Source organism: Grammomys surdaster, unplaced genomic scaffold (genome assembly GCF_004785775.1).
Source record: "Grammomys surdaster isolate TR1022 unplaced genomic scaffold, NIH_TR_1.0 126059, whole genome shotgun sequence".
In the NCBI taxonomy this organism is placed as follows: Eukaryota; Metazoa; Chordata; class Mammalia; order Rodentia; family Muridae; genus Grammomys; species Grammomys surdaster.
Window position 1 is genome coordinate 1852664 of NW_021620869.1, and position 24829 is coordinate 1877492.

General features: G+C 40.8%; 2 protein-coding genes across 4 annotated transcripts in view; both read right to left on the bottom strand.

Annotated features, from left to right (window-relative positions):
• Farp2 (FERM, ARH/RhoGEF and pleckstrin domain protein 2) overlaps positions 1 to 5144 on the bottom strand; it is a 102703-nt gene extending 97559 nt beyond the window's left edge. The window contains exon 1 of the mRNA XM_028755323.1: positions 5073 to 5144. The gene's annotated coding sequence lies outside the window, so the exon portion shown is untranslated. The remainder of the gene's footprint in view (positions 1 to 5072) is intronic.
• Positions 5145 to 7539: 2395 nt separating this feature from the next.
• Septin2 (septin 2) overlaps positions 7540 to 24829 on the bottom strand; it is a 34780-nt gene continuing 17490 nt past the window's right edge. For all 3 annotated transcript variants that reach the window (XM_028755334.1, XM_028755336.1, XM_028755335.1), the window contains exons 4-13: positions 21275 to 21361; positions 19799 to 19922; positions 18664 to 18798; positions 18420 to 18537; positions 17016 to 17117; positions 16137 to 16282; positions 14041 to 14124; positions 11901 to 11958; positions 10183 to 10302; positions 7540 to 9548 (exon numbers count right to left, since the gene is read on the bottom strand). In XM_028755334.1, the coding sequence (XP_028611167.1) occupies positions 10201 to 10302; positions 11901 to 11958; positions 14041 to 14124; positions 16137 to 16282; positions 17016 to 17117; positions 18420 to 18537; positions 18664 to 18798; positions 19799 to 19922; positions 21275 to 21361 (956 nt within the window). In that variant the 3' untranslated portion in view covers positions 7540 to 9548; positions 10183 to 10200. The remainder of the gene's footprint in view (positions 9549 to 10182; positions 10303 to 11900; positions 11959 to 14040; positions 14125 to 16136; positions 16283 to 17015; positions 17118 to 18419; positions 18538 to 18663; positions 18799 to 19798; positions 19923 to 21274; positions 21362 to 24829) is intronic.

Here is a 24829-nt window from a genome sequence, read left to right on the forward strand (position 1 = left end):
TCTGAGGGAGGGCCCACTGGTATCTGAGGGAGGGCCCACTGGTATCTATCTGGCATGGAGGGTGCACAGGCAATGGAAAAAAGACAAGGTTGAAATACAGGTGTCAGAAGATCTTTTCAGAGAAATTTTCGACAGATTTGTTAAAACTAGGCAGAGTTCAGTTCTCAGAAGGCAAAGTACAAGTCCTTACCTATTAGAAAAACAGAGCAATAATGTAGAACTACAACTGGAAATACACCTTAGATGTGCATTTTCTTCCTGATTAAATGTAATTGTGCAAAACAGAATAAAAATATGTCCACTCCCCCTTACCCTGAGGACACAAAGCTAGCTGTTTGTGCACTATTAGAAAATATGCATATATGTAAAATCACAAATTCTATATCTTACCAATAAAAATATATCAGCTATTCTAGAGGAATGGATGAATTCTATTTTCTCACTGCCATGAAAAGGAAATTAAAAATAAATAGCTAAGAAAAAAGGGTTATATGTAAAGTAATTTTCCTTATTTTCCAAACAGGGTCTCATGTATCCCAGACTGTTTGATGACCTTGATGTCTGGTTTTCCTGTTTCTACCGATGTCTCCTGAGATTACAGGGACATGCCACTATGTCAGCAAGTGGCACTGAGGTCAAACTCAGGACTTTGTGTATGCTGGGAAGACACTCACTCTTCATCAACTCAGCTACATTCCTAGCTTCATACTGTTTCTCAAACTAGACACATGTTTACTTAATAAATTAACTTTTACTTGTCACCTCATTTCTTTTAAAAGATTTATATTTATTGTCTTAAATTGTGTGCGCAGACATGAGCATTTTGAACGCAGGTACCCACAGACACCACAGGTGTCTCATCCCCCTGGAGATGGAATTATGTGTCGTGAGCAGTCTACCCTTTTCTAATTATATATGCTTCAGGTTCCCGGAACCTGGCATCAGACTTGGCCCCCTCCACAAAACTTTATTATTGTATTCAAACATTTATTGATCACCTATTCTGATAATATAGCAACTCTAGACACTTAAGGATATAGGACCTACTAAGGAGAAAAATCCCTATACTCCAGTGGGGACGTTAGATGGTGGTAAACATTACAGACAAAGTGAGACTGGCAGAGGAATTTGGCAGGTAGAAGAGCAGTTGGGGGGGGGGCTGAAGGGAAAAGCCTAACCAATCCTCACACGCAGGACAGTAGCCACCGTGTCCCAAGTAACCACCACTGCCAGGAGGCCCAGACCAAGCCCCCTGCTTTACACTGTGTCATTTATCACTCGAAACTACCTGTTACAGGTGGCAGGGCTTCCACACTACAGCTCAAGGAAGAACCCCAGCTCAGAGAGGTGAATGACTGAGCAGTTCCTTGCCTCTGCAGATGGCCTCAACTCCACCCGGATTCTGTGGTGTGCACACAGAGGAGTTTAATCGAGAAAAGGAAACAATTATGTAAGCACACATGACCACTTGTCCACTGCAATCACAGAGAGGGAAAGAAATCACTGCAGCGGCCTCTCAGGCTCAGTGGGATGGGGTCTCACAGGAAGCAAGAGATCGGGTGGGGTACAGTGCCACACCCTTTATTCCCAGGACTCCTGAGGAAGAGGCCTGTGATCTATGAGTTCCAGGAGAGCCAAGGCTACATGGCCAGACCCTGTCCCAATCACGTGATGTGGGCACTTTACCTGTGTGTAAACAGAGGTAGGAGAAAGGTAAAATACAGAGAGTTCAAGACAACAGAGAGAAGAGGAGGCTGCCTGGGGCTGGGAGTCAGGGCTCTAGTAGTTCAACCAGATGGAAGTCCATACAAGCTGGGGTGGGACACACCAAGTTTATTTTGGGATGTGATCAGGATGGGCTGGGGAAGAGAGATGAGCCAAAGCTGGTTTCATCACTGTATCCTGTCACATTAGAACACTTTTTCCCTGAGGTTTTTAATTACATTTATTTGTATATGTGTGTGCACAGATGTTTGACACTATTCACATAAATAAGTCAGAACACAATTTTGGGGAATACTTTCTCTCCTTCTACTACGTGTGTCCCTGGACCCGATGCAGGTCACCATGCTTGGCGGCAATACCTTTAAAATGCCAGGCTTAGTGGGAAATAATCCTACACATCTAGTACAAAATCGCTTCTCCCATCCTGCCCTCCCGGCTCTGTCCTGTCCTCACACATACTTTCTAACACTTTTACTTTTATATACACACTATTTCATTGTTAAGGTTAAAAAGAGCACTGACTGCTCTTCCAGAGGTCCTGAGCTCAATTCCCAGCAACCACATGGTGGCTCACAACCATCTGTAATGGAACCCAGTGGCCTCTTCTGGTGTGTGTCTGAAGACAGTGTACTCATATAAATAAAATAAATCTTTTTTTTTTAAAAGAACTACTTAAAGCGTATTTCCTGGGATCAAAATGGTTCAAATTATGCTTTGAGTAGGGACAGGAAGGAGCTTGCCAAAGAGTGTTTACTAGGTGAGAGTACTTACTTAATCACCTGATTGATACAAGGTTTGCTTATCAAATTACTTTTTAAAGACTGGGATTTCAAAAATCAAAATCACATACTGATGATAGTTGCTTTCCAAAAGTAGCAGACCACAATCATCGCCCACATAAACACTCCTGAGGAAATTATTTTTCTTTTTTCTTTCTTTCTTTTTTTTTTTTTTTTTTTGTTGGTTTTTTCGAGACAAGGTTTCTCTGTGTAGTCCTGGCTGTCCTGGAACTCACTCTGTAGACCAGGCTGGCCTCGAACTCAGAAGTCTGCCTGCCTCTGCCTCCCAAGTGCTGGGACTAAAGGCGTGTGCCACCACCGCCCAGATACCTGAGGAAATTATAACACCAGACTTTACCATACTATGTTCTATGAAAGCCTCAGCTTTTCAACTCTTATTGATAAAGTAAAACCCTCACCTCAACAGATAGATAGAGCCAAAGGACTATATATACCGACCTTAGAGAATAGACTAGAGTCACCCAGCTTTTCAGTATGTTCTGGTTGCGCACCGAGCAACGCAGGGCATGTACAGAGTTCATGAAGGGAAAACAAAAAAAAAGGAAACTACCAACGTAACCGAAATGATTGGCAGAATTTTGAGAAATTTAATGTTGTTAATGTCTGAATACAGAGCAGAATTTTGAGAAATTTAATGTTGTTAATGTCTGAATACAGAAGAGAGATGTTTGGAAAGAAGGAAACTGACAGGCATAATGACGTCCCTCGGAATTACTCATAGATTAATCTCTGCTTAGGCAATGCTGTTCATATCCTTCCTTCCAAGTGGGATAACTCTGTTGAATCACCAATTCTCTATCTCTTCTTACAAATACCCAGGGTTAGCTTGTGCTACCGCTGACTCGGGTCACTTTTTCACTTGACAGTAACAGTTACAGAAGTAAGTACTTAATGGGTGCAGGGCATCTTAGCAGCTTTGAAAAACTGATTCTTAGGCATCGAAACAAGCGTCTGAGGTAAGTACGTTCTAAACCCCACTCTATGAATGAGGAACTTAAGGTGTGTGTGTGGGGGAGCGGGGGCAAATGAGCTAGCTATACCTGAGTTCCTCTGTGTAAAGGAATCTGTAAGAAGGAACCTAACTCGGTAATTATCACCCATATATTGTGGCAAAGCAAGGGCACTGGAGAAGCAGCAGCAATGGCTGGTTTTACACATATCCCAGAGAGTCATCCACAACCCCACCAGTCAACGTCTTCCTGTGCTTTATTTAAAACGGGGCTGTGCATAGGAAGCCATGACGCACACCTGTGCTCCAACTGTACTGCACTCAGGTGGCTGACAAAGGAGGATAGGGAGTTGGAGGCCGGCTGAGGGTTTGGAAACTGTTTCAATAAAAACGGTGGGGGGATAGGGATATGGGGAAGCTGCGCAACTTGGACATCTCCTCTGAAGACTTTAGAACTATGACAACGTAACAGCCACAAAGTGATTCACAATTGCCTTCCTGTGTCCCGAAACTCACAAAACTTTTATTTGGCCTACAAGTAAAGGTTACTCCTCATTTCAAATGACCTCTTCCATCTTGCTAACACTGTGAGAATCTGTGCTGTCGATTATAATACTGTCTCCACAAGATCGACTCTAATTCACTGTTACCCACTAATTACCAAGCATTTTAACAGTGGCCCAGTCAAAAACACCTCATGGAACAGAACAAAGCTAGGGAGAAAGGCCACTGCTTTAAAGATTCTGCCCGGAATCTTAAGTCTCTCCATTCTTTCTCAGCACTACGTATCGATACTATTTCCTTCATGAATGCCTTGTTTCCATTTCTAGTCTTCACCACCATTACTGGGACATGAAAGAGCTTAAGAAATCACTGCCACGTGTGTAAATGGCAAAGGTTCTTATAATCTGGGATGAGGAAAACGCAATGGGCCAGAACGGTTTCTAGATCCTAGTAGAGAAAGAACATTAACACCTGATTCTCAGTTTTGAAGGAAAAGCTGAGAAGAAAAAAAGAATTCCCTTCTGGGCTTTTATTTGTGGCTCCTGGTGCTCCTTCCCAGTGCTTCTGCTTTGTTGAGCACTGGCCTGGGGTGGTCTTCAGCAGGACATTCCTGTGGCTCCCATTAACCCTCCACGAGACACCCAGTGTCCTCGAGTGCCGCTCAGACTTTGATGGCCCCCCTTCCTCGACAGCTGGTCTCCACGTGTGACGTTCCTGCCCTCAGCACTCTGCTGACAGCCTGGCTCCACGGAACTCTGCAGCTCTCAGCCCTCCCCAGACTGCCCATTTACACAAGCAACACTCCAGTCAGTCCTCAGCGGACATCCAGTCTGGACCTGAGACTCTCCCTCCCTTCGCCCTCCACCGACAGGCCGTTCACAGACGTGTGTTGCCAAACGCGGACTCTGTGAGGAGCTGGCGTGCCTCACGAAGGCCTCAGAGCCGGGCGTGGACTTTCTCTGGTGGACGGCCAGCCTCAGGCCTGGTCCGACTCGTGTTCCACTGAGGTCGGGACAACGAAGGAAGCCCATGCCCGACCCATCGCCCCCGCGCGGCTCGCCCCCTTCCCCCGCCCACGGCCGCCGCGTCCTCACCGTGCCACACCGGCCTGCGCCGCCGCCAGCCAGGCCTCCTCCACGTCCTGCGCCCGCGCCGCCGGATCCCGACAGCTAGCTGCCTCCCCGCCCCCGCCGCGCGTCCGCCGCAGCCCCGCCCCCCCGCGGACGCACCGCCGATTGGCCTGCGGGCGGGTCCTCCCGACGGGCGCCTGCGAGCGCAGCACCTAGTTCTGATTGGTGATCACAGGGGGCAGGGCGGGGCGAGGGAGCCCCATAAAGTCAGAAGCGAAGCTGTGCAGCTCCTCCGCGGGTGCAACAGGGTTTCGGTACGCGGGGTTTGTCGTCGACCCTGGGAGGGGCTTTAGGACCTGAGAGTTCTGTACTGGGTGAGACTTAAGCAAGCCGCGAGCGCGGTCTTAGTCTTCGCTTTGGCACGGCGGGAGGATTCCGTCCTGGACGCAGCTTTGGAACAACGGGAGGACTATCCCAGACTTGGACTCTGGAAAGCGGGTGGGCCCTACGTAGGCCTGGGCGGGACTTTGGCATACAGGCGAGTCTCAGCCTACAGCCTGGCTTTAGCAAGAAGGGCGGCCCCAGCTCTGGGTGGAGCCTTAGACTTCAAGCTCGCGGGACTATACCCTTGGTCAGGGCCCCCTGACTGCCAGGCTCCTTCCTATCTCCCATCCGTCGTGCCCAACTTGGGAATAGTGGAACCGTGGTCTGTAGGCACCAGATGTTCCTAAAGGGTCGCTTTTGAGGTGCTGTACTGGAGTCTGGAGGCCATCGTTGCTCTCTTCTTGATTTGAGGCTTTCTGGAAATCAAAATGGTGAGACTGGATTCTGGTCCTTCCACTTCTGTGACTTGCAGCACCCTCAGTTTCTTCTTCCATTCGTTAATTGAATGGCCCTGCAGGGAGCTAGCCCTCTGAACTACAGTCTAGGCTAAATAAATCTACACAGCTCCCAAGCGATTCATATAGAGCTAGTGCCTTTGGTGAGAAGTCCCTAAGACCAGCAGGGAGGGCCTCACCCCACAAGGGGCCTCTGCTTTCCCAAGGCGACCTAGAAGCACAGGCTTCCCAACTTCCTCCACCACCTTGGCGATCCCTTTCTTGTAACCGGCCACGGCCACAGCCACTGCGTGTGATGTTAATCATTAAGAAAAGGAGCTGGACTGGACAAGGCAAGAATGCGGTTAGACACGAGCAACCTAATGATTAAGAGAGCAGGAGCCTCACTGCCTCGGGTCAGTGTGCTGCTTAGAAAGCAAGAGGATGAGAAAGGCTCCGATGGTACTGGGTGGTCAATCCAGGAATCAGGCCAAGAGGAAGAGGTTGATCAACCACCCAGATTAGCATAACCCCATCCAGATTAGGATAAAGTTTCAGGTTATGTGGTTTGTTATTGTTGGTTTTTATAAAACATGGGTGTGTGTGGGTGTGTGTGTGATGTGGTGTGATGTGAAATTCTTCCCCCTTATGAGTCCTGGGATCAAACTCAGGTTTGATCAGGTTATGTGGCAAGTACTCTTAGCCATTTCACCAGAGCAAATTCAGATTTTTAAAGTCGCTTTCCTGGGCTGGTGAGATGGTTTAGTGCACTGGCTTAAGAGCACTGGCTGCTCTTCCAGAAAAATACAAATTCAGTTCCTGGCACCCACATGGCTGCTCACAACTTTCTGTAACTTCAGTTCTAGGGGATCTGACATCTTCTAGCCTCCTTGGGTGATAGGCATGCATATGGTACAAAACCATGCATGCAGGCAAAATACTCACACATACAATAAAAATGTAGAAAAATTAAAAAATATGAACATGGTGGCATGCATCTTTAAGCACTCCAGAGGCAGACACAGTAATTTCTTTGGGATGGAGAGCAGCCTGATTTACATAAAGAGTTCCAGGTTAGCCGGGCTACAAAGAGTCTGTCTCAAACACACAAAAAACTCAAACCAATAAATAAACAAACATATTAAAAAATTAAAAAACTTTTCCTAATTTATCCCTCTTCTTATAAATATGGAGAATTAGAAACATTATTTGGATCACTTTTGCTTCCCACTATGTTTAACAGTTGTTGCTTCATTTTCTTTTTCTTTTTTCTTTTTTTTCCCGAGACAGGGTTTCTCTGTGTAGCCCTGGCTGTCCTGGAACTCACTCTGTAGACCAGACTGGCCTCGAACTCAGAAATCCACCTGCCTCTGCCTCCCAAGTGCTGGGACTAAAGGCGTGCACCACCACCGCCCGGCGCTTCATTTTCTAATTAGTAAACTTACCTATGAAGTCTTAGTGTGCATTTTTACCAAATAGTCTGCAGACAATCTGATAACCTGTACACAGGTCTATAGCATTTCTTTTGGAGTATCTGGGTTATCTCTGATGAAAACATACGAAGTACTCCTGCTATTAACACAAATAACATCCTGCCCTGGCATACAGTTGTAATTGGGGTCTTGAATTTTCCCAGTGGACCTCACACCTTACTCGAAAAGAGGACTACTCAATTTAATATCTAAACAATAGTGCTTTATTGAAAAAGGGTTAATTTAAATGGATACAAAGTTGAAGTGTGAAATGTTTTCAAAATACATTTCTACAAGTACAAGTTACTTCATAGTGAAAGAGCAAATATTTGTTAGCAAAAGCAGTAAAACTGAAGGGGATTAGAATTGTGGCTGCAAGACCTCATAATACACACTGCCATCCTGAGATGTCAGCTGGCCCTAAGTGGCGCCTTTAACTCACACTGAATGCTTGGGAATTCCTTCCTTTTTTGTTTGTTTTTTTTGTTTTTAAATCTTTCTCCAACAAAATTAATGTCAAAGTAAGCCAAACAAAGGACTGCATGGGTACACGCTAAAGTTATTGACACTTTCCTCGGTAGGAAAGTCATACAGTGTACTTCCCTGACCACTCACACCGATGCAATGTGAAGGGGCAAAGTGAGAAAATGTATTTTTCCTTGTCATCTATAAATAACCATTTTTAAGCTTCATCTTATTAGTACTATTGATTTTTGACCTGAATTAAATGTAAATTCCTGCCTCATCATCAATCAAGGCCTTCCTCCTGCAGCAAATGAAAGCACACAGCTAGCACCGCCTTTGCTTTTCCACACCACTGCCTCCTTCACCTGCCCCTTCTGTTCTAAGGCCACTGACTGACTGACATTAGAAGACGTGGTAGAAGCAGGAAGTGCCAGAATATAAACCAGGCATGACTCTGCTCGACTGCTTAGGGCACAGATCTACAAAGCCTTTCCATTCCTGTCATGAAGACATTTATACTACACAAACTAAAGAAAATGGCAATGCCTGAAAACAGATGAGACAGTCTGCACATACAGAACCAGCACTGCTATCTTCCTTTCAATAGAAGAATCATTGAAAAGGGGAAGAGTTAGAGGAAAACCTCGCAGGCATTTGGGCTTCAAGTGGCTTTTTGTGCAAGAGCACCACCCAATCGCAAGCCTGCATTTGGATCCACGCCAGCCAAGGACCATGATTTCCACTGCCACGGCAGAGCTTTTGCACCTAAGTTATAGAAAGTATATTAAAGTGCAGTATAAAATATAAACATTTTGGTTTCTTTAAAAAATTATTGCCTTTTTAGTTGAGTAAAAAGTTTACCGACTCTTCCTTATGAAGAGCCTTGTTACATATGAAGCTGGAGCTCACCGCGGCTTTGGTTCTTTCCACAGCACAGCATGATCAGCATCCACAGTACAAAAAGTCCTTGTAGTGAGTTTTCTCTACAGAGGTTTGAAAATGATCTGGCACTAGAATTCAGAGTTCTTAAAATTCAACCCTGAAATCCTGCTTTTTAAAAGCTATTTAAGTATAAACATGTATCTCATTAGATAACTCTCTTCTGTTCTACCTGGTTAACAGACAATTGTGCAGATGAATGAACCGAATCAACTACAGCAGCAAAACTGGTTTTAGGTGTTCTGTACAAGTATAAAGTTAACAGTGTGACTTCATTCTAAGAAGCAAATATCTTGCCACCAAGTATGCACAACCACTTCTGTCACAGGTACATCATGTCCACCACACAGGAACATTCTGAGCAAACATGTCTAGATAGAAATCAAGAGTACTTGTCAGTGATTAGTCAGGCCAGCTATATCAAAGAAATTCACTATTAAGAGTATACATGTTGACTGATTCTTAGAAATAAATTCTAACATTAGTGGTTCAGGAGGAATAAAATAACAGTTTTCCTCACAAAATATAAAATGTAACATAACAATGAAATATAAATGTTAAAGTACTTCATACTCAAGGGAGTTGGGGGTGAGGGGAGAGAAAGAAGAAAAAGAAAAAAGAATAAAACCAAAAATCAAAACCATCAAATGTTAAAAAAATAAAATAAAATAAACAAACAAACAAAACCCCCAAAAAACCGAAATCCTCAGACTCAGGAACTTCAATGTGGACGGGCACCGTCCACAGGGCTAAGAAACTTGATGCTGTAGCACTTATCAAGACGACTTTCTTATCCAAAGTGTTTCCTGGAATGTAAAAACAAAACAATTTAAATGCAAGTGATGTATTCCTTGCTTTGAGCCCCGACAATCCTCCCTCTGCATAACAAAGGGCATAAACTGATCTTAAATCAAGATGCCCTTTATGAGGTTCACAGAAACCGCCAGGTGTTGTAAAACTGAAAAGTGCTCAGAACTACATCAGATCACAAATCTAAGTGACATGCCAATTTTCTACGGTCACAGCACAATTGCCTGAAAGGTCTGGAGGTCTGAGGCCTGCAGCAAGCTGACCCTTATCTAACTGGCACTGGTTCCTCTTTCTAGCGCCTTTACTTTTTTTCATCTGCAGAAGATTTTAATAAATTAAGAAAGTTCTTTTTAAAGATGTTTCCAATATTAAGGAGTTTCCAACACTATGACTAATAGAAGTTTTAAATTTTTTCTTTAACATAAATTATACTTGTAATGTTAGAAAATAGGAATATCTTTACTAGACAGTAGGTGGCAGCAGAGAATAGTTTCTGCTTTTCAATGAAAGGTTAATAATTCAGCGAATAGCAGATTAAAAAATGCAAAACACTAGTAAGACTTAGGACTTAAGAGGCCATCATATTTAAGGTTGAGCTGATAGCGAGATCACCCTACCTCCCCAACTCACCAACATGAAAACTCCACCTCACACGTGGTGCCCGAGAGCTCCGCTGTCACTGTCAGCACCCTGCATCTGCATCTGCATCTGCGCTTGCATCCTTGCAATCATCTCTTGCATGCGGCGGAGCTATGAACAGTACATGTAGATCCAATGTTGGTGTTGTGATTCACGAGAATTAGCTTTTATTGCTTTTCTCAAACACAACATGTTTAAACAAACCTTATAAACCAGTATCAAAGAATCAATCATTTGGTGGCGCACACCTTTAATCCCAGCACTTGGGAGGCAGAGGCAGGCGGATTTCTGAGTTCAAGGCCAGCCTGGTCTACAGAGTGAGTTCCAGGACAGCCAGGGCTACAGAGAAACCCTGTCTCAAAAAACCAAAACCAACCAACCAAACAAACAAAACAAAACAAAACAAAAAATCAATAATTTATAAAAAAAAATTCACGTAAATGACAAAATTTGTGATTCAAGTGAGACAGAAATTATCAATAAACAGAAGCACCAGTTAAAGACTAGTAAGAAAAAAGCCTGCTCTTACCCTTTGGGGAACACAAAGCAAAGAGGAATAGGATGAATCAGCTTTTCTGCTCAGTAACTAGGCCTTAGCTATGAAAACAATACTTTGCCCACTGCTACCCTTATCAATTTTTTGTTATTTTTGAGACATATTATCATTAGCTCAGGCTAGACTCAAACTTCCTATGTAGCCAAGGGTAACTCTGAACTCCTAATCGTCCTGTTTCTACTTCCCGAATGCTGGGATTATAGGCAAGAGCCATCCCGCCCAGTTTATGCTTTGCTGAGATGGAGCCCAGGGGTTCCTGAGCACCGGATAAGCACTACAAACTGACCCACATCCCTAGACTCCTTCACACTCACTGCCACTGAGGTTTGTGTGTGTTCAGAAAGGCTGCAGGGAGGTACTCATATATTTACTCACATGTTCTTCAGGTGGCTTTACGGTTATCATAAGTATTTTAGCCATACAGAATTCATTTGGTCAAAGAAATTATTTCTTTTTCTTTAGAAACAGCTGTCCCCTTGTGACCACATCACCACTAAATACACTGCACCATTTTTATTAGTATTGTTCTAGTCCTGATCAATTTCTAGCTGGCTATGTGGATATCAGCTGGTCTGTAGTCCAGTTTTCAATGAGCTTCCCATGTATGACATGCTTACTTACGCCTTCAAACATTACAATTATATTACCAAACACCCCTTAGGAAAGAAAAGAATATCACTTTGTCAGGGTATTATTTTTCAGATGGTTCTAAATGTTTAGGTTTAGAGGACTAAATTCTTACACTGATTGTCCTATCCACAATGTTTTCTGTTTTAACCTTCACTATCTTATTAGCAACAAGCTCTCATTTCTTCTTCCAAGTAAGGCCTATATATTTCTACCCTATCTTTGATAATGAATGCAATGGAAGCTTCATTATGCTTCCCAATTGGTTATTGTTTACGTACAGGGAAAAAGACCTTTGACCAGTTTATTTAAAAATCAGTCATATTACCTTTTATTGTTAGCTAAACTGCTACTTGAGATCGAATGAGGCAATACATTTTAAAATACGCATACTATGTATTTACATATATTTTAAAGACTAGAGAACAATGCTTCAAAAAGGTAAAAAAGAAAAACCTATAATAAACTATGAAATTTTTGGACATAAAACAGCTATAGATGCCAGAATACAACCATTCTACTTTACCTCAGCCTCCTTTTCAAGCAAGATCTGGTCTTTATTCATGTCCTCATTCTCTACTTTCCTAAGGGGGGGAAAATACAATTATAATACTGTGTTTCTGAATAGAGATAACAAACAAACCTTTAGAATTCTGAAGAACTCCGCTTTATAATTACATGCTTACTGAAGGGGCTCTGGCCAGCGCGAGCACGGCAAGCATGGCTCTAACAGGCCTTGCCTTTCCCTTTCCTACTCCCTTGTAAACCATAGACTACATCTCTAAAGCTCTCCATCCAGGTCTACTCCCTTATTCAGACACTTTCTTATGCCAGATTCATTCTTAAGGCTGACTACTAATGTCTAGCTATCAAGTACTGAAGCCATTGAAAGCCCCCTTGGTTCACCTAATTAACATGCCCAATCAAAGCATCTGAGCCCCTTCCAGCCCAGACATCCCTTTTTCTCCTCTTAAAAGACATGATAATTAAGAGAACACAAGGAAGAAAAAAAAAAAGACAAAACATGAAACTGGAAATTCAGAAGACTTACTTCTTTAAACGGAAAAGATGATTTGACTTTGTCTTATAGTCAAAAGTAGCAGGTCTAACCCAAAGAAGGGTCTTGGTTTAAGTAAGTTCCCCTTTATGACTACACTGTGAATAAAACTATTACACCTGAAGATGCCAGAAGGAATTAAGTGAATAGAGCCCGGCAGACAGGATTGAGGAAAGCTCACTGACAACATCAATAGGTATGCTAGTAAAAACCTTTCTTAATAAAACCTTTCTTAATATCTGGTTTCCAAATTAATATTTCAAAAACTATTTTATTCTTATTTATGTGTATATGTGTCTAGATATGAATACATGCATATGAATGCTGGTGCCCTCAGAGGTCAAAGGTGTTAGGTCCCTCGGAGCTGAAGTTACAGGCACTTGTAAGCTTCCTAGACACAAGGTTATTCAGATGCAGTTGGGTCACAAAACACATATCTCATATGTGATGGTTTGTATATGCTTGGCCCAGGGAGTGGTACTCTTAGAAAGTTTGGCCTTGTTGGAGTAGGTGTGTCATTCTGGGCATGGGCTTAAGACCCTCATTCTAGCTTCCTGGAAGCCAATATTATGCTAGCAGCCTTCAGATGAAGATGTAGAACTCTCAGCTCCTCCTGCACTCTGCCTGCCTGAATGCTACCATGTTCCCACTTTGATGATAATGGACTGAACCTCTGAACCTGTAAGCCAGCCACAGTTAAACAATTTCCTTATAAAAGTTGCCTTGGTCATAGTGTCTGCCCACAGCAGTAAAACCCTAACTAAGACATAATACAAATACAGTAGGGCAGCAAAAAAGAAAAAAATGAATGGATATGGCCACATGGAATCTGTAGAGAATGCAATTGTTACTCCAGTGACACCTATGGTGAGCTTACCCTCTATAGCTCCCAATGGCAAGCAAGCCCATCATTTATTTATAAACACAGCAATACTTCCACAGAAGAGCCAATACAAGCCTCTGGCTTTTCTAGCTAAAGCTGTTGGTTTAAAAGAAATGTTTCATTATTATTTACTTGTGTGCTTTGCCTGCCATGAATGCATCACATGCATGCCTGGTCCCCAAAGATGCCAGAAGAAGGCATCGAATACCCTGGAACTGAGAGTTACAAACAGTTGTGAGCTGCCATGAGGGTGCTGGGAATTGAACCCAGGTCCTCTGCAAGAGGAACAAGTGTTCTTGCCTCCAGAGCAATTCTCTCTAGCCTTTGAACTTTTTTTTTTAAAGATTTATTTATTTTATGTATATGAGTACACTGTCGCATGCTGTCTTCAGATATACCTAAGAGGGCACTGAATTCCCATTACAGATAGATGGTTGTGAGCCACCATGTGGTTGCTAGGAATTGAACTCAGGAACTCTGGAAGAGCAGTCAGTGCTCTTAACCACTGAGCCATTTCTCCAGTCCTCTGAACTTGTTCTTGGTGTGCACATTATGAATGTTTCTTTCCTGTCCCCCACCTCCACTTGACTGAATTAACAAGACTCTTTTAACATTGTCTGAATAGGAAGCACACGTTGTTTTATGATCAAGAAGTCTGAACTATACACACGAAAGAGAAGAGAATGTGACTCAGGGAACATGATACTGGGAAGACAGTGTGACAACCTGCCGCCTCTCTTCAGCCTCTCAGAACGGAAGTTTTCATAGTGAAGGTCTTGGGTCACTTCCTGTAGGTCTTGCATGTGGGTGCTGAAAAAGAGAAGGAATTCAACAGGGGCTTCAGGCTATGGCAGTCTCATGGGAAACAATATTCTAATCAGGAACACATGTAAAAATAAAACCAGTACTGAGTAGTCCAGGTAATTATGTGGTAAAGCTCAGTTTGCTGGAATCTCAGGTAAGATATACAACTGTGGAAATGTCTATGTGAAGTGAGCCCTTGGCAACCACAGTAAGCTACAACACTAAGACCATGATAGAACATTTTCTCCTTGACACTGCCACAGGCACAAGACGCACTACAAAGCCATTACCACTGGAGGGATGTGAACACACTAGACATTTTAGAAGACCTTTTGGTAAATGATAACTGAAATAAAACACTTTATTTTCTAAAAGATCTTATGAAAAATATACAATTCTAATAGGTCTCTGCCTAGTTTTTTTTTTAAAACAATATTACACATTAAAAAATGTGTAGGGAACATTATAACACATTCTTGCTTATTCATGATCTAGGGAAATAGTATGATTGTGGATAAAAAGGTAGTCGGATCTCCTTCAGTTTAAGAAAGGCACAATTTGCATAACAGAGGACTATCACACCTACTGTGCAACACTAACATTCCCTGAAGGACAGGCTAGGACAGCCACCAGCTCAGCACTGCAGACAAGCACGTCTTAAGCACTCTCATATTATGCTACATCTATAAAAGCTTAAGATGGCAACATCATACTGGTAAACAGCCTAGGTAAGCAATAGTAATTTAACTAATCAAAGTATTAGTTTATTCAGATTACTCCTCGTTGAACTTTTTTCATTAAAGAAGTATATTTTATGGAGAAGTACAAGAGTAAAGCTTGAAAGTTTCACAAGAAGTGATGGAGAGAAGGAAATTGTTTAGTATATACAGTATATGAATATTAAATATATCCCAAAATATGTATGCTAATAAAAATAAAATAGGTTATCTGTTGTCTCAACATGTGATATCCTCTGATTCATTTTAACACAGTGAGAACCACCTTCCAGATGTTAACATTCTAGTTTCCAGAAAGAGACAAATGGGCTTCCGTATTTATAAGACAACAATGAGAACTAGACCAAGACAGTCTTCAGCTAATTGACACCCATATCATTTACAGTTTCCTAGGCTAATGCTGAAGCCGAGGCATTGATTTACAGACTATAGCATTAATAGACACTGGGGCTCTTGCTTTGTTTGCTGAGCAACTGCCATGATACCATAGGCTCTGAATCCTCTAGTAACAAACCTACTATTGGAGAGATAGTGCTAACTTGTAGGTGTTCCATGTTTAACTGTGACATTGTCATCTCAGAATGCCTTTCTTGGATTTTGTTTGTATATATCTGAGTTTGGGTGCTTGCACTATCCAGAAGAGGGTGTCCGGTCACCTGGAACTGTTGTCACAGGTGGTTTTTGAGTACCTGACACGGGTGCAGTGGCAGCAAGCACTTTTAACTGCTGGACCATATCTCAAGCCCATTTCATTCTTCTCTTAAAATTTAGAGTTCAGTAGATTGTATCTTTTTTTCCATACTGTTATCAAAAATCATTACCCTTAATTTAAAAACTATTCAAGAGACGAAAACATACTTTAAAAAGGGGTGTATTGTTTTTAATCTTTTTTTGTTTTGTCTTGCATTTTGTCTGAGACAGAGTTTCTCTGTGTAGCCTGGCTGTTCTGGAACTTAGAACTCATTCTGTAGACTAGGCTGGCCTCAAATTCAGAGATCCGCCTGCTTCTGCCTCTTGAATGCTGGGAATAAAAGTATGCATCACTGCCACCTAATCCTCTTATTAAAAAGTTTACATTTATTTCATGGGAGGTCAGCAAGAAGGGCAAATACTATACAAGTCCTAGGAGAAAGAGATTCAAAAGAGACTCAGAGCCCCCGTAAAGAACCTCAGCCCCCAACTGCAGTGGTCTTATTAGTCTGTGATAGAGGTACACCCAGTTTCTGAATGTCCTACTCTTCATGTTAAGCTCTGCCATAGTGAATACACCAAATGTCTTACATGAGCATCGTTCTCAGCTTCAGAAAGTCATTGTGTTCTGGGTTCTCCACCTCTACAACGCCCCACGGGTAGAGACGGCCTCTGACCTTCTTGCCTTTGGCTTCAATCAACTGGTTGGAGCCAACCACAGAGAATGGGATACTGGCCTAGAAAGAAACACAAGGTAGTAGAGAATACCAATGTCTACTGTAAACCAAGAATTGATACAAAAATGGCTCACTGCTAATTACAAAGTTGCTTTTTTTTTTTTTAACCACTGTTTTGAGAAAGGTCTCAATACATAGTTATAGATGGGTGGGAATTAGCTATATAGACCAGACTGACCTCCAACTCAGTCATCACCTGCTTCTGCATCTCCCAGCGTCCCCAGAACTGATATTAAATGGGTGTGCCAGAATGCCTAGCCTTAACTACATCTGACTGAATGCTAAATGGATACACATTTCACTTACACATTCCAGTTATTTTTCACATGGACAGAGTCTACAGACAAACCAATTCTGCAATGGCATTTTCTTCTGTTAATCTTTTTTCTTTTGTAGATTTATTTAACTTTATGTGCATAGATGAGAGGGTGTCAGATCCCTTGGACCTGGTGTTATTGACAATTGTAAGCTATCTTGTGAGTGCTGGGAACTGAACCCAGGACCTCTGGAAGAGCAGACAGTGCTCTTAACCACCAAGCCATCTCCTCAGCCTGCAATGACATTTTCAATCCTTAAAACTTTCATAAATACATTGACACCAAAATATATTACTGTAATATGAACTTCCCAGTCTTCTGTCAGTGAAGCCTTTTTGGCTTGACTTTTAAAACATGTACACAAGAAAGCAGGGAACAGGAATTGTTCATGCTGTATGTCTGAAGTTAGCTCTTACCTTGAGGAGCCTAGTCTGTTCCTTAAAGTCTTCATCTTCATCTGACTCTGCATCAGGTAAGTGATAGATTTTAATGCTATGCTCTTCAATTTCATCCAAAATCTGGAACAATAACAAAACTAGAATTTTAGTTAAGTACATATTATTTTAGCAACTAACTCATATTAGAAATTCACAAGAATCACACGCAGGAAGCAGAAGCAGACAGACATCTGTAAGTTCGAACCAGTTTGGTGTACATGATAAATTCCAGATAGGCCAGAGCTACATAGTGAGATCACCTTAAAAAAATAATAATAATACCAAAACCTGATTCCACCAAGAGATATGTAAGAATTATTTGTGTATCAATGGCCAAATAACTGATAAGTTATTTTCAAGTACTTTTAGAAACAGCTAAAAAGGTTATTGTTTAAATTTTGAGAGTTTTTCTGTCTGTAAGAATAATAATAGTAACAATTGTACACTCTGATTTTCAACATACAAAGCAGTAGAAACACTAGTAATAGCCTCAATACAGCAGCTAAGCTGAAAATACTCCCAGAATCATCTACCAAGACAAGAGTCAGAGAACAGACAGACACTGTAAGTACCTATGGGCAATAGGCAGGACACAGTCATTGAATGGGAGGAGAAGTATACCATGCAGGCCAAAAGAATTATGAGAGTAATCCCAGCACTTGGTGGCAGAGGCTAGTGGATCCCCGAGTCAGAAGCCACTATGATCTACATGGTGAGTTCTACAACAGCCAAGGCTACATAGTGAGACTGTCTCAAAAGATCAAAACTCGTTAATTGATTAATTCATCAATCTTGAGCTGGGCATGGTGGCACATGCCTTTAGTATCTATCTTAAAAAAACAAAAGCAAAAAAATCACACACACAGGTGTAGAGAGACAAACCTTCCTTGTCACATCAGTCAACTTAGTACTTGTGGGAGCTCCCTATACACAGCCACTTCCTACTCAATGAGGCTAATTTATTTATTTATTTTCGGGGGTTTTTCGAGACAGGGTTTCTCTGTGTAGCCCTGGCTGTCCTGGAACTCATTCTGTAGACCAGGCTGGCCTTGAACTCAGAAATTTGCCTGCCTCTGCCTCCCAAGTGCTGTGATTAAAGGAGTGCACCACCACTGCTCGGCCAATGAGGCTAATTTTATCTAAGAGTGTTAACTAGACAAATTTGATTCTTCCATGAGGATGAAAAATAAAAAGAACAAACAAAAACTCAAAAACCCTACAAATATTGAGTACTCTTTGAGTTCCAATACACAAAAAGAAACAAATTCTGTAGTCCTGCCTCTGGCAACTCAGTTGAAATCTTTCTTCCTCCTACTTCCTGGGCAGCTGGCTCAAAGTCCTGCTGAGGAGGCATGCATGGGTAGCCATCTCCTTTCTACTCACCCTTTTCTTTAGCCGCTCACGCTCCTTCAGAGTGAGAGTGTCAGCTTTCGCAATGACAGGCACAATATTCACCTTATTGTGTATCGCTTTCATAAATGCAACATCTAAGGGTTTCAGTCTAAAAACAATGTTCAAATGATACACATTTTAGGGAAAGCATAGGAACAATTTTTTTTTTCCTCAATATCATCTCATTCTTATATTACAACATGCAAGAGGTTTCTGAGGTAAACAACTGACTCACCCATGTCCAAAAGGTGAAATGAAGTAGAAGCAACAATGTACCCTGTTATCAATGATGTGCCGCCTGTTCAGTCCACTCTCATCATGTAGGTAGCGTTCAAACTGCTCATCAATGTAGGAGATAATTGTCTTGAAACTAAAGGACAAATTTCAATAGTAATCGTGAGGTACTGAGACAGGTAGTCCCTAACTTCAAAAGAAAAACCACTTCTATCCCCTTTTCCATATAATACTTAAAACAACCCATAACAGAAGATTGACTCCGTGTTAATCTTAAGCAAAATGAAGGCGTGTTTTTGGTTTTAAACTATGGCAAGTATTGAGTAGTTTTAATGAAGCAATGGGAGTCGATAATGTAAGTACAACAGATTACAAAGTACCTGATAGGTGGTCTATAAAACTGGAAAGCTGCCAACCCTTTCCAGAGTTACAACTGCTTCACAAGAGGTCAAGAAACAGGGCAATACCAGAAAGCATGCAGTCCAAGGCAGGATTATGTTAAGTTGCCAACAGGACAGCAAGTTCATGGGATGGCGAGAAGGGAGACAATCTTAACGCAGAAGAAGGGTAAACAAGCACCATTATCCTGGCTTCCTTTTCTCACTTAGTGCTGCAAAGTCAATGCTTTATTTTGGCAGGGTTAGGACAAAGAAGAATCAGGTAGAAAAGTAAGATTTCTCTGCACAATGAGGGCAACAGAGTGTTCTACCCTCTGAAATTCCTTACGTATGAAAATGATGGCAAAGATCAGTTGTTTACAGGTACTATGTCTCTGTAAGAAAGGGACAGACATAGAAATAGCATCCTGTCCACTGGCTGCAGTCCATATCACAGTGCTTTGTTTATGTTAGCAGTTTGTAGACAGTTAACTTTTCAATCTCAGGTTGGACACAGTGGCTCATACTTGCCATCAAAATACTTAGGAAGGAAAAGCAGGAGAATTTTGAGTTCAAGGCCAGCCTAGATTATACAGTGAGACCTTGTTACAAAAGAGGCAATATTGAAACTTGAAATAATTAGATCCAGCAACTTTAAGTGTTGCTAACATTGTCTAAAATGTAAATACATTAAGTAAATGAAAACAAATGCACAGTACTTGACCCTTTGAGGGCTCTGCACCCTCTGTGAATTCATACCAATCCCTGCAGTTGATGGCATCCCCATAGCCGGGCGTGTCTACTACTGTAAGCCGCAGCTTCACACCCCGCTCTTCAATCTCAACAGTTGAAGCCTCTATCTGGACAGTTCTTTCAATTTTCTCTAGAAAAGAAAAAAACTTAATACAAAATGTACTTAAAAATCAAAGCAGCATGCTAAAGAGAGATATCCATCATTTATATTCCTTTGAAAAATGACTTGGAAGGTCTCAGAATGTAACATAAACACTGTTTAGAAAGATCCAGAGTCACTAAGGGAAATGTTGGTGCTAAAAATGAATATGAATATTTCCTTGAGATCGATAAAAATACCAACATTGAGGGGCTGGAGAGATGGCTTAGCCGTTAAAAATACTTGTTGCTCTTGCAGAAAACGACTCTAGCACCCACATAATGGTTTATAACCATTTGGAACTCCAGTTCTAAGGGATGCAACATCCAAGGGGACCAGGTAAACATGTGGTACACATGCATACATTCAGGCAAAACACTCACAGATTTAAAAACAAACGATCTTAAAATAAATTAAAAACAAAACAAACAAACAAACAAAACTACCTATATTGGACTAGTGAAATGGCTCCTGATACAAGTGGTAGTTGCCAAGCCTGAAGATGGCCTGAGCTCAGGTCCTGGTCTCCTGATTTCCATCATGCATGCACACATGAATGCACACAAATGTTAAGGAAAAAAAATTAAATCCTATGTTTCTGAGACAAAGAAAGTAATTTATGAATTCATTTAAAAACAAAGTAAAAGTATTGGTGAAAAGGTTGTATGTACGTCTTTTGTACATACAAAAGTACAAAAAGTATTGGTGAAAAGGTTGTGGTTGGCTTTATTCATTCTTATCAACAAGTATTTATGTAGTTGGAGATGTAGCCCAGTAGTAGAGCACTTGACTAGCATGCAAAAGGTCCTAGGTTTGAGAAGTACAATAAAGCAAAACAAACATATTTGAGAATGTCAGTGTCTTATGCTGGGATAGGCAGAAAATAGACAAACATATATCCCTATCATAATTAAAATATATATATATATAGTATATATAAATAAAATACTTTAATTACATTTAGATATATTTAGATAATACTGAGAAGTGAACTTCTGGAGTCATGTATGCTGTACTTTCGCTCTTTTATATAGCTTTTTAAAGAAATAAAATTCTTCCAGTTGAGTTTTTCATCCAGCATACTATATAGATAGGAAACATTTCATAGACAGCAAACTGAAATAAATGTTAGTCACACTGTTAGATACACAGTTAAGTGCGGAACTAAGTCTACAGCCAGGATCTCAGGACCTCAGACACAGCACACTTTCCCTTCTTTAGTGAGAGTTTACAAAAACACAAAGTAACTAAGGAAATCACACATCTAAGACTCAAGATATCACTTATATATTCTAGCAATGGTCAGATAAAATGATACTTAACATCTATATGGAAATATTTACCTGCAGCTCCAGGTATAATTCTTTCTGGGTAGAGATCAGTCAGAAATAAGCTGTTTATAAGAGTTGATTTTCCTAGACCAGATTCACCTTAAATGAAAATGAAAACACTGTCATGACCTTTTCCCATACAACTGTTAAACCTGGAATGTTTACCACCACGTGTGTGTCACAAAAAAGAATGGGAAAGCTCAAGGAAAGTGAGCAAATTGCTCAAAGTTAAAGAACAAGAACCTAACTTTGAATCCAAATCCATGGGATTGTAGAATTTGTTAATGGCATAATCATAGACAATTCTTATCTCTTCACAGGTATCTAGAACATATTTTGGAATTCTGTTGTTGCTGTTCTTTAGAATAAGCCTTTGTTTTTATTACTTAAGGAGCTTCATATTTACTTAGCTTTCTGACTCTATGCTTGTGTCTTCAATACTTTCCTAACAATTTTCTGCCCTTTGGTAAGAAAGTACAATAGATCTTGTCATGGACACACTGAAAACCACATGGTGGGCCCTGCTGACATGCTTCTTTATGTATGTTGGATAATCCCATAAAGCTTTAAGTCTTAACAGCACACACCACTGATTTTAGTGCTTCCCCAAACTTCCTGGTATAAAGGTAAACCATTACCAGGGGTTCGAGGTGGCCTAGTTTTGTTTGAGACTGTATTGTAGAAAAACCTATAATAGTTTGTCAAACACATGCTGTGTGCTTCTAAGCACATCCCTAGAAGAGCGATTTTGTTGTTGTGAGACAGGGTCTTACTATGTAACTCAGGTTCTCTGAGTGAGCAGTGTACATTCTTAATGGCTGAGCCATTTCTTCAGCTTCAAGGTAAATGTTTTTTCTTTATAAAAACAAACAAACAGATTTACATTAAATTCTGTGTGTGTGTGTGTGTGGTTGGGAATGGTGGTTATACAAATGAGTACAAGTGCCTGAAGAGTTGGCCCCAGGGGAGCTGGAGTTCAAGACAGTCATGAGCTCCCTAACAGAAGTGCTGGGAACTGAAGTCAGGTCCTGTGCAAGAACAGCAAGTCCTCATAAGACCTGGTCCATCCCTCCAACCACCACAGAAAATATTTAATGAGGCATTTTTTTCCTATTGCAGTAACCGTTCTTCATGTCCTATGAAATGTTTAGCTGTCATAAAATTATGTCTATCTACTTTCTTCTAATTTTTTTTTATATTAGGTGTAGGATATATTTCAAGTTAATTTGCAAGTGCAATGGGAAGTACTAGTTGAAGATAATTTTCCCCTATCATTCAGTTAATATTTTAAAAAGATTAACTTCTTGGCAACTTAGTCAAAAGTAACTGACCTTAAAACATGGATCTACTTCTAGGCTGTTAGTCTCCGAGCTTTATTATACTGTCTTGATTCCTGCAAGTAAGTCTTCAAATCTAATTAAATTCTCCAACTTTGTTCCTTTTCTAAACTGCTTTATCCACTCTAGATTCTCTGAATTTTCATTTAAACTTTAGAATTAGATTTTTAATTATCTATTTTTTAAAAGCCTAGTAAGGTTCTTAATTTAGGAATAAACTGACTCTATGTAGAATCTGAAGGAGAAAGGACATCATCTGTGATGGTTTGAATTAGAAACGTCCCTCCTAGGCTTGGGCATTTGAATACTTGCTCATCAGTTGGTGGCTTTGTTTGAGAGTTAAGTGTGGCCTTATTGAAGGAATTACACTGGGGCGGTGGGGTTTGAAAGAGTTATATCCTTACCCTCCATCTAGTTTGTTCTCTCTGCTTTTGTAAGTTCTCAGCTTCATGTTCCTACCACCATGTCTGCTGCTTGCTGCTATGCCTCCCCACCATGATGGTCTCATCCCTCTAGAACAGTAAGCAATAATCTATCTTTTCCGTAAGTTGCCTTGGTGATGGTTATTTCATCAAAGCAACAAAAAGTGACTGACAAATCTTAATAATTTCCAAATAGAGCTGATCTCACAACTTACATTGTCTTTAACCACTCCACAGTATTTTTCAATGCACAGTTTTCAAATATATTTGGCCAGTTGTCACTATGCACTATATTTTATATTCAGTAATAGTGTTGTCGGGTTTTGTCTCTCCTTTCCTCCTCCTCCACCTTTTTTGTTTTTTGAGATGGTCTCATGTGGTCAAGGCTGGTCTCAAACTCCCTAGGTACCTAAGGGTAGCCTTGAATTTTTAATGTTCCTCCCTCTTGAGTGCTGGGATTACAGATGTGAGTCACACCATGCCGGGCTTAGTTCTGTCCTTAAAACTGTTTATTTACAATTCATGTGTGTTAAGCGTTTTGCTAGCATGTATTTAAATGTACCATACGTGTGCCCAGAGAGGTCAAAAGAATGCATTAGATCCTCTGGAACTTGAATTTCAATTGTAAGCTGCTATGTGGCAGCTGGGAATCAAACCTGGGACCTTTACAAAAGCAGAAAGTGCTCTTAACCTTTGAGTCATCTCTTCAACCCTTGGTTCTATCTTTTTAAAGCTTGTTTTAAAATTATTTGCTGTTAATTTTCATACCACAGTAGACAACACTAGCTTTAAAATGCTTAACCATTTGTTATTGTGCCAATGTCCATTTATTTAGTCAGCTCTCTTATAACTAGCATGCTTAAAATGAAGAGTATGTTGAAAAGAATTACCATTTCTTAGGAAACTATATCAGTATAATACACGTTTCACATTCATTTATATTTATGCAATGTTCATTGAGTAGAAACCAGAACACAAAAATCTACCTCCAACGAACACGCAGCAAACATCAGCTACATCAAACCATCAAATGTTTTTCTCTTTTCAGCAACACATAAATTGTACTACAGAAACTCTGATTACACTGTTGGTCTTGCTAAAATCTTGTTATAAACAATAGTCTATACTTTTCTTGTGATTTATAATGGAATAAAGCTTGCCTAATGAAATGAAAATGTATGTACCGGTTTAAGACCACCCTTAGTTACATAACAAGTTAGAGGTTAGCCTGAGCAACGTGAAGCCATGTCTCAAAACCCCAAAAATTGTGGTGGTATTTCCCATTTGTCTAAAGTTTATATGTAATTTTTCATTTCTACCACAAACGGCTTAAGGTCTGGTTGAGTCTAGAGAATTAACCATCTCATCCCAGTCGCTCATCAGCAAAAGTTCTTCACACCATCCCCTGCCGGTTATCGGTTTGGTGATGAAGGGCTAAGATGATAGCCTTTCCAAGCTTGGTATTAGTAGTTTGAGTCTACTTTTTTTTGTTCAAGCAAAAGAAACTTTTTCTAATCTATCTTTTAGTTGCATTTTCTGTATCCCTGGTTTCTCATTCAATGTTCCCACCTATTCTCCACTTTCTAGAATATGGTAAAAAAACAAAAAAACTCAACAACAACAAAACAGACAGGTGGTGGTGGCACACTCCTTTAATCTTACCAGCACTTGGGAGGCAGAGGCAGGCGGATTTCTGAGTTTGAGGCCAGCCTGGTCTACAGAGTGAGTTCCAGGACAGCCAGGGCTCATAGAGAAATCCTGTCTCGAAAAACCAAAAAAAAAAAAAAAAAAAAAAAAAAAAAAAAAAA